The sequence below is a fragment of the Cottoperca gobio genome, chromosome 1 (assembly GCF_900634415.1).
Source record: "Cottoperca gobio chromosome 1, fCotGob3.1, whole genome shotgun sequence".
Lineage (NCBI taxonomy): Eukaryota > Metazoa > Chordata > Actinopteri > Perciformes > Bovichtidae > Cottoperca > Cottoperca gobio.
In genome coordinates this window covers 11400301-11414192 of record NC_041355.1, presented here as the reverse complement: position 1 = coordinate 11414192, position 13892 = coordinate 11400301, and the positions used below count along the sequence as shown (strand labels likewise).

The 13892-nt window shown below is 38.5% G+C and overlaps 2 protein-coding genes across 6 annotated transcripts in view; one reads left to right on the top strand and one right to left on the bottom strand.

The window, feature by feature from the left end:
- rbfox2 (RNA binding fox-1 homolog 2) overlaps positions 1-10240 on the top strand; it is a 34817-nt gene extending 24577 nt beyond the window's left edge. For 3 of the 5 annotated variants that reach the window (XM_029445708.1, XM_029445629.1, XM_029445931.1), the window contains 7 exons: positions 1649-1736; positions 2498-2554; positions 2665-2824; positions 3394-3439; positions 5768-5862; positions 6372-6444; positions 7401-10240. In XM_029445708.1, the coding sequence (XP_029301568.1) occupies positions 1649-1736; positions 2498-2554; positions 2665-2824; positions 3394-3439; positions 5768-5862; positions 6372-6444; positions 7401-7445 (564 nt within the window). In that variant the 3' untranslated portion in view covers positions 7446-10240. Of the gene's footprint in view, positions 1-1648; positions 1737-2497; positions 2555-2664; positions 2825-3393; positions 3440-3887; positions 3925-5767; positions 5863-6371; positions 6445-7400 lie in introns of all 5 variants that reach the window. The other 2 variants (XM_029445799.1, XR_003833249.1) reach the window with 2 other exon arrangements.
- A 1193-nt stretch (positions 10241-11433) lies between these two features.
- Positions 11434-13703, bottom strand: LOC115012516 (retinal cone rhodopsin-sensitive cGMP 3',5'-cyclic phosphodiesterase subunit gamma-like). The gene is made up of 3 exons (XM_029438168.1): positions 13589-13703; positions 11915-12032; positions 11434-11551 (listed from the first exon to the last, which is right to left on the bottom strand). The coding sequence occupies exons 2-3, from the start codon at positions 12022-12024 to the stop codon at positions 11434-11436; spliced, it is 228 nt and encodes a 75-aa protein (XP_029294028.1). The 5' UTR covers positions 12025-12032; positions 13589-13703.
- Positions 13704-13892: the final 189 nt, after the last annotated feature.

The window sequence follows — 13892 nt, the reverse complement described above, 5'->3', positions numbered from 1 at the left end:
CAGCATGCTGAAGCATGAGTGCTATGTTAGCTTTTCTGGAGAGAGGATAATAGTTGTCTGTATATCATGGTGTTCTGTAGTACTTGATGATTACTTTCTGCACCACTTTGTAGAGCGAAGACAGTTGTAGAGGTATGGCTGTTTAGACTTAACATTCAAATTAAAGATATATATGTGGATGAACAGTGTGTTCCCCAATTAAGATGCTTATTCAACTATAAAGCAAATATACTCTTAATATGTAATATGCACACTTTTAGCTTTTTGAGCCTTTTTTTAAGAAAGAAAAAAAGCTGCCATGAAATATTTTTTTAGACCCCCCCAGCAAAGCAAACTTAAAAATTGTGCCACTGATTAAATAACGGCAGCTTTTCTTTGTTCTGAAGAGGTGTCCTTGTTTTACTTTTTGATCAGTTTGGTTCTGGATGGTGTGTGTTGGTGGTTGTGTGCTTCGAGGTCTCTGGTGTGCGACACTGATCTGGAATGCCTGGCAGTGTTTCACAACCATGGTTTGATTTGATTTTTTTGAGGAATGATATTTGCATCCCCCATCCTCTTTATCTAGACTTCTCTCTCTCTCTCTCTGTATTCGTTCTTGCTCCATTCATCATTTCTCCATTGTTGCTCCTGTACAGTTAGATCCAATGTAGGCAAACGGTCAGATGTACTTTTGTATGTGTGTATCGCATCTTGTTGTTTCTGTTTGTTCATTAGAAGAATTGCACATTTGGATGGATTGTTCACTCTCTCTCTCTCTCCCTCTCTCTCTCTCTCTCTCTCTCTCTCTCTTTCTCCCTCTCTCTCTCTCTCTCTCTCTCTCTCTCTCTCTCTCTCTCTCTCTCTCTCTCTCTCTCTCTCTCCCCCTCTCCTCCACATCATATATGTGTTTTTCTGTGTCTTTTCATGTGGACTGGCTCCATCTCCTGCATCCCTCTATATTTCTGTCTTTTCTCTGTCGTTCTCCCTCCCCTCCCTCCCTTTTCTGTATGATGTGTATTGGACTTGGAGGGCTGCCAACCTTTTTTGATTGGTCTCTTGCTGCATCTGATGCTTGCTGATTGGCTAGTTTTGCTCACCTCTGGTGATGTGATGCGCTCTTGATTGGCTGCGTGTAATTTGTGTATGAACTCTTTGATTGATGTTTTTTTGCATTGTGTTCAACTGATGAATCTGCCGCTTAATTCACCTTCTTTTTCCCTCTTTTTTTATTTTTAAAAGGTAGCAATATAATGGTCTTGGATTTCTTTTTGAATGCTTTTGATCTGAAATATTCTGTTGTTTTCTTTGTTCTGTGTGCCAATGGTTGCATTGTTTGTGTGCAAAATTGCCTGACTTACTCACAGGGTCCTTGTTTTCAATGTCTTTCTCCTTTAAAAGAAGTGCATGCATCAAATACCATCGCTGCTCATCAACAAAATTAACCTCTGTCATAAGTTTAAAAAAACAAAACTGTTTCAAGTATAATGACACCTCACACTCAATATGAAGACACTGATCATCATGTGCAGAGTATCTCCGTCATGTGTCACAGAATACATTCAGTTTAAGAAAGCTTAAAACACAAACTATAATGTGATTGGATTCTCAATGCTTGTTTATCCGTTAAACTGGGTCCACTAAGTACCTGACCGCTTTTTCTGGTGTCCAGGTGAATAATGCCACAGCCCGAGTGATGACGAACAAGAAGATGACCACCCCTTACTCTAACGGAGAGGGCCTCGCAACTCTGCCATACGGTAATGCACTTTCAACTTAACAGCCGATTGTTCCTTTTTATTTTGATAAATGGTGACTGGGCTTAGTTACAATGGCCTACATTATTATCAAAATAAAAGCTTTAATTACTTTTTTTAATAGTAAAGTTGCACAATAGAACTTTGTAAAATAAAAACATTAATAATAATAATTATTATTATTATAATACTAAAATGTATACAAGAAATGCAGCTCAATGTTCTTTACAATAAGCAAAAATAGACTAAGAATAAACATAAAAATTACGTTTTTAATGTAAAATAAGATGAGAATCACATTCGATAATAATGTTAAAAATATAATGAAATAGAATGCATAGCATAAGATGGAAAACAAAATCCTCTAAATATTAAAATCAGTACCTAATATTTACAACATGCACATATATCTCATTAAACACTACAGCAGCATCAAAATGTCTCTATTCTGTTCTTTTCTTTTATAAATCAGTGGTGAAAGTATTTCGCCTTGTGTGCACTCAATAATAACAGTTATATATTCCTAATCACGATGATGCAAAGTCTGTTTATAATAAAATTGAATTTCCCTGTCCTGTCCTGGTAGTGGCAGTGAGTGAAAGCTCTCACAGATGTGCTCTGTGCAGACAGACCATCAGGAAGCTTTATCCATCCTCTTCTTACACAACAAGGACAGCAAAGATCTCTCTGACCAGAAATCATAAAATGTCTGGTTGCTTCAGTCAAATATTGCTTTAAATGTATATTGTCATTTTGTGTTGTAGCTGGATGGAAGTTGAGTCCCATGGTTGGAGCCATGTACAGCCCTGAACTCTATACAGGTATGACGATTAGCATCATTGAAGGAGACTGATGCACAAAGATGCACAAATAATAATGTAATCCTGAAGGGATGTAAGATACTGTTCTTTACACCTTCTCTGTTTGTCAGTACCGGGCTTTCCTTACCCAGCAGCAGCAGCAGCAGCAGCAGCAGCAGCTGCCTCCACCGCTGCGACCTTTCGGGGCGCTCACCTCCGGGGTCGCGCCCGGCCCGTCTACAGCGCGGTCAGGGCAGCTGTGCCACAACCTGCCATCCCTACCTACCCGGGGTAAACACACAGTCGTACACTTAAATAAAAACTAAAGCTAGCTATTGATAATAGAAGCTAGACATGTTGTTTTTCATGACTTAAATGCATGTCTTTACTTGGATAAAAAGTAATACGTCATAATTGTGCATGCTGTGTGTTTGAATATATTTTTATTGAGACATTGACATTGATAGTTTGCTGAGCTGAAATACCATTTCCTTGTACCTCAAAGCTGATAATGATGTTATACCTTTGTGATCAGATTGAGTAGTATTTTCTTTGAATAGACGTTTGTCTCACAGTCGTATCACTCTAAAGTTGGTGTGTTTCTAAACAAAGAGGTGGTATTTGTCTTGCATGTTGCACGGTGTGTAATAATCTCACCCTTTTTTTCTTTTCTCTCTTTCACAATCTGTTTGGCCCCGTTTTCTCACCTCTCTCCCCAATCGTCACTATTGTTTGTTGATTTCTGCAATGCCCACATGGTGGCGCATCACACCATCTTTTTGTTTGTTTGTTTTTTCCACCACCGCTCCTTTTCCTTCCTTTCCCTTGTCTCTCTCTCTCTCTCGCTCTCTCTCTCTCAGTGTGATGGCCTATCAGGATGGCTTTTACGGTGCAGCTGATCTCTATGTAAGTATTTCTCTCTCCTCTACTGTCCTCACCCCTCATCTAAGTTTCCCCCTCTTGCCTGTGGGTTTTCAAGTGTGAAACGGCACGGACCAAACCCATAGAGACGTGTACTTTTGGGTGTTTTGATCAATCACTGCTAGAGACATTTTATGTTCCCCTGACTTCATTTTAAATTGTCTTTTGAATTACAAATAAATTGAACTCATCACTTCAGTTCTCATGTAGAATCTCATATGAAATGTTCCTTTTTAACGATTCATCCAAATATAAAAATAGCAGCACACACACTTTCATCAGTGTTGACCATATATGGGCTCACGAGTAGACTCCTCTCGGGTTTGTCTCTGTGCATTTGTGAGTTTACTTTGTAATGTGATTATGAGTGTGTGTGTATGTGTGTGTGTGTGTGTGACCAGGTTGACAATAGCTGTTTCTGTTCTCTCTGTAGACTAGTGTTTCAGGACATTAGTGGCAGATTGCCCCAGGTAGGGTTTACACACTCTGTGTGAGAGCCAGTGTGCATCCTCCTCGTCTCCAATGACTGCGTGCTGCTAGACATTATTGACCATCTGAGATTGAAATGCCTTCTCTGTCTTCTTCTACTAACTCACTGGATTCTGACATGGGTGGAGTTGCGGAAGGGGGAGAAAAGAATTAAGTTGAAATCTGAATTTGTGAAGAATTATACGCTACTACATGAAACAAATTATCTTCTGGAGAGGTGGATGTGCATTTCAGGGTAAATTAGGTGCAGTATTGGAGGTCGATACTTGAACAGTGGGTCACTTTTATATATTCCATGACAATACATCCAGCTAACTATGTACATTTTCTACACCAACTTTTTATTTTGCTCAGTGTGAAAACGAAGACATCTTGACATCGTCCCTCGGTGGCACCCCACAGCTAAATTCATCTATGAATTTAATACATTTCATTATGTTCTTGTGGCAAGATACATGCAAACACATCTTATTATATTTTTTGACATCACACACTTTTATTCCAAAATCGTGGTTAAAAATAATAATACAGATGACACCATTTTTCAAGTCGGGGCATTCCTTATTCTTTTCATACTTTTTTCATTTAATTCACACGAAAAAGAAAAGACATGAATAATGACATGAGACTCATCCAGTAAGACCGTTTCTATCAGCAGCTAATTCAGACCCCTTCCAGGAATCTCCCTATCTGTTTCACCTGTGGCATGCTAACTGAATCAATGTCGGCATGCAGACATATTTACAAGGCTGACTCCTCCCCCCCAATTTTTGTTCCCCCCCTTTTTTCTTTTCCATCTTTAAACTCTTTTTGTGTCATTCTTTATTTCACTTTTTCTCGCTCTGTTCAATCTGTCTTCTTTTTTCCTCAGTCAACAATTAAAACCTTTTCTGTTATTATTCTTTTTCTTTGCTCTCTCTCTTTCTCACCTTTTTTTCTACGTCACCTCCTCCCTCCCTCTCCCTTTCCTTCACCCCTTCCTCTTCCCCACCTCCCCGGTCCAGCCTTCCTCCCATAGCAGCAACTGTGTGGTCCTGAATGCGGGGACTTGGTCGTGACTGATCCTTTAGGGTAGAATGCAGCGGTGTTTGTTTGTTTTTTATAGGGATGTTTGGCCTAATACACTGTACGTTCGGAGTTTGGGAAAGCATGCTGTGTCTGTCAGTGATTGGTCGCTGGCCATGTGAGCGTGAGTGTTTTGTGTGTGTGCGTGTGTGTGCCCTTTTTAATCCGACTGGCTGACTGTCTTCTTACACCTGTAGTTTTTTTTTTGTGTCTGTTCATCAGCTGTTCATCCAAACATAAATAATGACACGATCATCTTGCCACCCCTTCCCCTTTCTTTAACTGTCTGTTTTTGGTAGGGGAACCGGGGTGGGGCACATTTATGGGTATGAACTCTCTCTCCCTCCATGTCCAACGCACAGTGGGGAAGATAATGCACTTTAATGTTACACAGGGGAACACTACAAACAGTAAAACACATAATGTACAATTAAAGATGTTTTTTTCCGGGTTAGTCATGGAGGGAGAGACCCACACACAGCCTGAGCTACATCCTTGTGAATGCTGTACTGCACCAGATTAGCCAGTTTTGCTGACTGTCTGCTTGTTAATCTTTCGCTCTCTTCTCAGCAGTTTTTCTCACAATGTAACCCTTTAGATTAACTAATATTTGTTAGTGTGTAGAGGACATACGGCAAACTTTTAACAATATTTTACTCTTGTTTCCTTCCGTCCCACCTCTCCTTTCATTGTACCTTTCTCCTCTTATCATACACACGACCCCCTTCCATCTCTCTCCCCTTCATCGCCTCATCACAGGGCGGCTATGCAGCGTATCGTTACGCCCAGCCGACTGCGGTAGCGACTCCTGCAGCAGCGGCGGCGGCTGCAGCAGCAGCAGCTTACAGTGACAGGTGAGTGGGCTGTCACATTTAAAAAGCCTCCTCTGACAGGCCGACACCTGCAAAACGAGGTGACGTGTGTTGGGACGCTGGCTGCTCGCTTGCAGCAGTCACTAAGTAGTGAAGGCACTTTATAATTTGTAAAGTAATTTGGGGTTCAATTCCTAAAGAAATAATATATCAGGTAGGGTGGTGATGGCCTAGTGGTACGCCTTCCAAAACAAAACACTAGAAGGTTGGGAGCTGCCACCATTGTACCCCTGAGCAAGGTACTTAACCTGAGTGGCTCCAGGGAGTCTGTCCCTGTATTTAGTTCAATGTAAGTCGCTCTGGATAAGAGCGTCTGCTAAATGACCTGTAATGTAATAATGTAATGTAATACCAAGAGAGGAAAAACCCTCTTCCTTCCCTCAGCTACAGTATATTAGTCACCTTGTGTTATCTGCCCAATTTTCTTTTTTTTTCTCCTTCAAAATGTTATGAGGTACCTCATGTTTGATGTGTTTGTTGTTTTCTGACAGCTACGGACGAGTTTACACGGCAGACCCCTACCATGCTGCGCTCGCCCCAGCGGCCTACGGCGTTGGAGCCATGGTAATACCTAAATCCCATTTATTGTCAAGCATAAGCGATTGATAGTCTATATTTCTTTTAGAGCAAATCCAACAATGTGTTAGTCTGTCTCAATATTATATAACTTCACTTTTCTATGTTGCTCCCCAAGCCCCTTAGTCCCTATTGAAGGAGTAAATATTTAAAAACGAATCCCAAATATATAGATTTTCTATTTTTTAAAGGCTCAGTAGTTTCGTTGGCAACAGCTGGTCACTGTAGTTTTGAGCAAACATGACTCAGAGAGGAATAAATAGAACATTTGTTAGTAAACTGTTTTAGCTGCTCATTATAATGTGTTTAGTGCACTCTGTGTTTACACCTCTAACACTGGATTACAAACCAACTGATTTGCGTTAACTTAATTAAAATGTTGTCTGGGAATGTGCAGCATTAAAACACAATATCAACCGACCTGATGGGGGTTTTAAAATGTCCTTGTATAAAAATGTAGTTTTAAAATTAAATTACTGTGTGTTTTAATTAAATGACTACACAGCTAATCTGGGGCCAGGTAGTATTCCAGCATAAGAAAAAAACGTTTAGACGTTGCACAAAGAGTGGAAAGATTGTTGTCCAAGGACCCCTTGCAGCTTAATGTGCCCATGACCAGGATGTTTTATGTGGGATTGATTTTGAAATAAAACTACAGTGCCTGTGTTCATGGTAATAAAGGAACCTATGTCACCCAGTGGATCAATGTGGCACACTGATGTGTTTTTAATAGTTTTTGGAGGTCTGTGACACCGAGGGATGAGATGTATCAGCTACACAGACGATACTTGTTAGTACGATCGTTTTATTGTTGGTTCTGATCTTTTTATGGAATTTATTGACAATAAGGAAAATGTAGAATATTACTAGACTGATCATTTAATGAATAATGCCATTTTGAAAAGATTGTATTCACTTATTGTTTGTCTTTTGTTTTTTCACAGGCAACACTGTACAGGGGAGGCTACAGTAGATTTGCCCCTTACTAAAGACACTACATTTCCCAGGAGCTCCTCTCTTCCATTGAATTTCTCTGAAAGAGCTCCGTCTATTGTCGTGGAGTTGGACTGCACCCGGTTTTAAAGTGTGGCGTCGACCACAACAAAGATATTTCAGATCCCACCCCAGAGCAGTCCCAAGTTTTCTTATATACGCTACTACAGAAATAGAGGAATGCTGTATTAAAGACTGACGGATGGCCTTTACATTATAAAAAAAAAAGAAGAAAAACAAAGACTTAAAATGGCCTCCTTCCCTATTGCACGGCTGTATTATAGTCTCCCCTTCTTAATCCCTCGGCACTCAGCAGCACAAGACTCGTGATGGAGCCCAGATGTTCTTCCAAAGGCTGTATGTGGATAACTGACATTTAAACAGCTGTCAACCATGTATGAGAAAGAGCTGAGTGCTGTGTGGCCTGCACACACTCAACATTTAAGGAAAAAGAGAGGGAATCAAAGTGTCCACAAAATGTTGGAGCGATAGGAAGGTGCATCGAAAGAGCACCGGAAAAACATTTTAAACCAGAAAGACCAGTCAATAAATTGATAAAAACACCCACTGATGGATTTTTATAATTCCTCCTTAACGTGGGCGGATAGTAAAGAGAGGATTTCCAGTCTTGCTGTGTTCTGGTAGAGGGAGACTGAACATGGCGGACTGGAGGGATGATGTGTGACGGTTTATAACGCTACAGAAATCACGTCCGAAGGCTGAAGGCAGGGAGGGTTATTAGAGCTGTTCCTTACCTCAAGTTTTCTTAGTATGTGGAAATGGTGAACCTTTAAACTTAAAATTGTTATGATATGCAAATAAATTAGTTTAGAGAAAAAAGTTACCAAATTATTATTATTATTATTATTATTATTATTATTGTAATTATTCTCATTATTATTCTTATAAAACCATTATTTTTGTTTGATTCAGCAGCCACTGACTGGGACATGTAGATCCAACAGTGAACCTTGGGGTTAAATCAGAAAATGAGCATCCACCTTCTGACTGTATGAAACAGCTATAGTCTCACATCATCCTTCTCATGCACAGGATTTCACTACGCTCTGTGTGCAACCATCACTACAACACTACAAAGAGTGCAACACTAAAACATTGTCGTATTTAATTGATTTTAGCTTTAGATCCAAACAATATCATCCACCCACAACCCTGAGGTTCAAGTATTTGTTGATCCTTTAATGTAGAGATTTATGATTTGGATTTTCCCCTCATGCTCCATCTTTTATAGAGCAAAGTCCAACATTGAATGAGTCTTCCTGAAACATACTTTAGTAGGTAAATGTGTTCGAGATGCTGCCAGCAGCGATTACTGAGCAAGAGAGAGATTGTGGCGGTGAGTTAATAGAAAATATTTAAATGCAAAACATCTTACTATTGTGCATATTTCTATACCGTTGTATTCTATATTTCCAAAACGTGGATTTTTTTTGGCTTTTGTTTTTGTTCCAAAGATTTGTAGAAAGCACATTTTTCTGCCGTATGTATAAATATATTATCTTTGTTATTGTTATTATCATAATCCTATGGCTGTCTTTATTTACTTATTTTTCATTTTCTGTTTTTGTCCTTTTGGTTAAATATTCAGTCAATCCAGGCTACGTTTTGTTTTGTTTTGGGTTGATTATAGGATCCGTTAGCATGGCATTTGATTATATTTCAAAAATATACAGGAACGGCTGGATTTTTCTTGTGTCCATATTTTGCAGATGACGAGACATTTTGGAATGAATGAAATTAAGCGTGTGGCACTTTGTTTCAAACCAACTGTGCTCCCTTTCTGAGATTTGTATTTTATTTTAGCAGTTATTTGAAGCAGACTCCTTACATTTCAGTTGTTGAATCTGTCAGCCTGACCAGCGTGGTCACTCCAGGTTTGTTTGAAGATATCCAGTTAAACGTCTGACAGTGTTAAACTCTCCTACACAAGCAGGTTAATATTCGTACATGGGGGGGCAAAACAAAATGTCATTGTGGGATATGATCTAAATTGTGTGTAAAGTGGGGTCGCTATGTTTTTGTTTATTTTAAACCTATTAACTCATTTCAAAGCAACTGTTGTGTTTTCCATTTCTCACATTTGGTAAAACAGGTCATTAAGATGTTTTTTTCTATTAAATGTGCTGCTGTTGGATTTTCTCATGACATTTAACATTTTAGTTGTAATATCTCCAAATTACCACAGAATGTGCTCTGGACAAAAAAAAAAAAAAAAAGGAAACCTAGCCAAAGATGCTAACCTACAGTCCCCAGCACGTTCTGTTTCTCAACTTGAGAAGTCCTACACAAAATACACAAAGATGGACTTAATGAAGCCACTGACGGCATGGACAAACCAGCATGAGCGATACTTGTCAAGTATAAAAAAAAAAATATTTGCATGAATCTTTTTTGTGTCTTTCATATTTGACTCCTGAGCAGCCGAGCCCAGTTGCGTTCTTCTTTACCACTAAACTCTACGGAGATTGACCGGCAGCTAGCAGTTTGAAGCTAGCTAACACAACAAAGAGCACAGTGCGGTTTGGCAAAAAGGCCTGCTGACAAACAAAATGGCTGCCGCACAAAGTAACATGCGGCAGCTTCATTTTCCTGTCATGGTTTTCTTGCCCCTGTATTATAGTACACTATGTGGCCATTCTTCATAGTTGCTATAGTTTCTCAATGAACAGTCCTCTCCCCTGTCATGTCTATATCCCCCTTGACTGCCATTATGTTTTTTTGTTATTGAATGTCCATATAAAATGTTTTATATAAAAATGTTTTGTTGTGATCAAGCTTTCAGATTGTTTTCTTTTGGTATTCTATTTAGGCTATTTAGTAAAAGGGATGAGTATCATTTTGTAGTTTTTCACATTATTGTGTACACAGAGTGCCAGTATGTGCGCTGATTATTAATTTTAATCTTATTAGTTACAGTGTCAGTAACTTTAAACCTGCTTGGAAACCACTTGCATATTATTATATTTTAAGATGACATAGACACGTGTTAGCTGCTTATTTACACATCCAGAAGATCGTAGCAACATTAGCATTCATTTGGAGTTTCTGGCCCATCATTCACTCTACTTTTAGCTTTGTTTGGGTCTCCACTGACTTCTGAAATATCTGGCTCTTTATAAGCTCAATACTTCACTGTGTTCCCCAGTTGGTTGCTAACTTTGTCTATTGTTTGCTGAGGCTTATGGGAATGCTATTAGTTTGCAGGTACTTAGTCAGTTATTCTAAAAAACAAACATTTTTGACAAGACAAGAATGTCTGCACCAAATTTCATGTCAATCCATCCTGTAGTTGTTGAGGTATTTCAGTCTGTACCAAAGTGGTGGACTGACCGATACACATTTCCATTATAGCAGCTTTTATGATGCAGATATTATGTTATTTGTTGTAAGTTTTGTCTCCCATTATTTTCTTCAGGATCAATTAGAAATTAAGTTATACTGTGTGCTTAAATAAGACTTATTTGGGGAAAACATTTTATTGACAGATCTAATACTTTGTGTGCACACATGCATTCATAGTTCATAAAAATAGAAATATATCTATATATAATTATCATAAATAGCTGTACAATAAAAATGAATAGCTCCAAAGAGGACGGTGGTCGTGGAGTAGAAAAGCGAAGGTTAAGTGGTGATATACTGCAAAAACAGTGATCGAGCCTGCTTGCAACAGATTCAGTCCATTGTCTCTCAGAAATGCACAAACCAAGTGCAAAGTACAGGGGAGGAAGTTTGGAGTTATTGTCATATATATCTTTATAATATTACATTTGCCAATTTTGGATCAGCTTTGGATATAAATCTTAGTGCAATGTTTCCCAAAAACCATGTGGGCCTAAACACAACAGACATCAGGTCAGGTATTTTGCTAGGCGAGGGAGAACGGGGCAAGAGGGGAGAACGGGGTGAGGGAAAATCAGTGCAGGGAGGTAAAATGGTTGTGGTGAAAATGCTGCGGGGCTTCTAGACAATTCCATATTTCGCCAAGTCGCTGAGCTCCATGTCCCCGAAGGCTTCCCATGGGCAAACCACTGTGATGTCTGTGCCAAGACCCTCCATGCCGGGGATGTCGTCTCCGAATCTGAAAAAGAAACCAAAACATGTCTTAATTCTCAGGGAATGTTTCACTTGAGATTCTGTTCATTTGATATGTGACTTTCAGTTGTGGAAGAAATATTCATATCCTTTAAGTAAAAGTACTAATAACACAATGTAAAAATAAGATTACTGTTGTTTTTTAAATGTAAAATATAAATCTGAAAAGTAACTAGTAGCTTTAGCTGTCAGATAAATGTAGTGGAGTAAAAAGTACAATATAACATTTTAGTGTAGTAAAAGAAGTAGCGGAAAATGGAAATTCTTAAGTAAAGTACAAGTACATCAACATTGTACTTAAATGTTCTTAGTTACTTTCCACCACTGTTGACTTAAAAGTCCATCTTACCCCTTCTGGCCGGGCTTAGGGGCCTTGCTCTTGAAGACACGAGGGGCCCTCTGCTTGAACTTGGGAGGTGCCTTCTTGTCGGCGGGGGCTGCAACGCCTGCGTCTGCCATCTTTTACACTGAGAGAAAAACACATTAACTTTTATTTATTAGTCTTGATGTGTAAGACCCTTCCTCCTCCTCAACCTCTAAGCCTGCTCCGTGCTTGGATGATCTTACATCTCCAGGTAGTTCAAAGCCGTCATAAAGCTCCTTCAGACACTGTTGCACAAACCGCTTTGTCTATTTTTACATCTGGGCTTTAAATATAACTCATGGTCAAGGCACAGAGAGGCCAGACATATCACTAAGTTCATCTAATTCCTTAGTTAGTCTGAAGTCAACACACATCGTGTGTTTTAAATAATAAACTCTGAGGGGATTTTGTCCCTTACTTTTTAATCTGCTTTAATCCGACCTTTCTGTGACCTCAGTTATGTCTTACCGTTATACTGTAATTACCTAATGTAGTTACAGTATGTTCCTGCTTTTAATTAACACAGCTAACAATGTAAGCAGTTATTGTGTGCCGTATGTATAATATATATGTGTAATGTTCTTCTTTTCAACACGATTAATACTGTAGCATCTGTGTTATCTCCAACACATAGTGAAGAAAGTACAGAAAGACTCTGTTTCATTCTTTTGACCTTCTTTAAACCAGGATGCTCTCTTGAGATCTAAATCTCTTTTTTTGTTGTCAAAATTGATGCCCAATTATTTAACATAAACCAGCAGAGCCCGGAAAGATTATATATTTTTTTTACTCAAATCAGAGTTTAAAGTTTTAGTAATAGTTAGATGTTAGATTTTTTTTCTTATTTATTAGTTTTGTCTGTATTCATTTTATTTCTTATTGTTATCACTTATGTCATTACTGATATTGCATGTTACTAATGTCTGTATCGTTTTACTTTGCTTCAAGCTAATTTCCCATAAATGACAACAAAGACTGAACTGAATGTAAGAACTCAATCTTTACACGCACGTGTAATCCCCTTTACGACAGAAAAAGATAAAAGAAGTCCTGGTGTGTTAATATTCAAACGTGGTGAAAATGACAGCAATCAAAGGTCATTCTTTACCGCAAACTTTCCATTAAATTAAAATCCAACTATGTTTCATAAAATGTGATTTTTCAAGCACTGATATATTAACTTCTGGTAATTCCTTTTTCTTTTCAGTTTAGTCAATGAGTGTTAAACCTGCAGATTAAAATGATTGATTTCAATTACTTGTATACATTTTAATTATATAATACTTAAAAAGAGTAATAAGAAGGGAGAAAAGTAAAAGAGACAGACATGGTAATATATAAAACAAAAAAACACAAAATATAAAGTTATAAAATAGAGAAAAAGCCAAAGAAAACAATGTAAACACTGATTTGGCTTTGACTTCTGAGTCTTTTTCCAAAATGCATCAACAACAACAGCACATTTCAAGCACAGATACTTTTGCCTACAAATATAATTTAGGTTTCTACAATTAAAAGATCACATCCATTACATGTACCTCACAGTATCTAACTGAAGTCGTGTTTTCTCAGCACCACTCTCATTCATGCTCTACTGTAATCTTTAATTGAAAATTACCCAGAGCTGGCAGCTGAGAGAAGATCAGAGTTTGATCTCACCTGTTTTTTGCAGTTGGCTTCTGGCGGATGTCTCTCTGGTCAGATTGTGTCTGGCTGTTCTTTGCTCTGTGGTCTTCTTATATACTCCCCTCTACTAATCCCCCTGAAAGGCTCATCCATAATTTTCTGACCTCTGCTCTGTAAGGTTAAGGGAGGGGGCTCAAAAACTTGTGCCGCACCATGTGAAGACTTCTGCAACATTATAAAGCATCAGAACAAATCAATTAGATTTACTGGACGCTATGAGTTGTTTTGAAACCTGAGATCTGTAAATATGAATGCTATTTTTTTATTGCGTGCATTT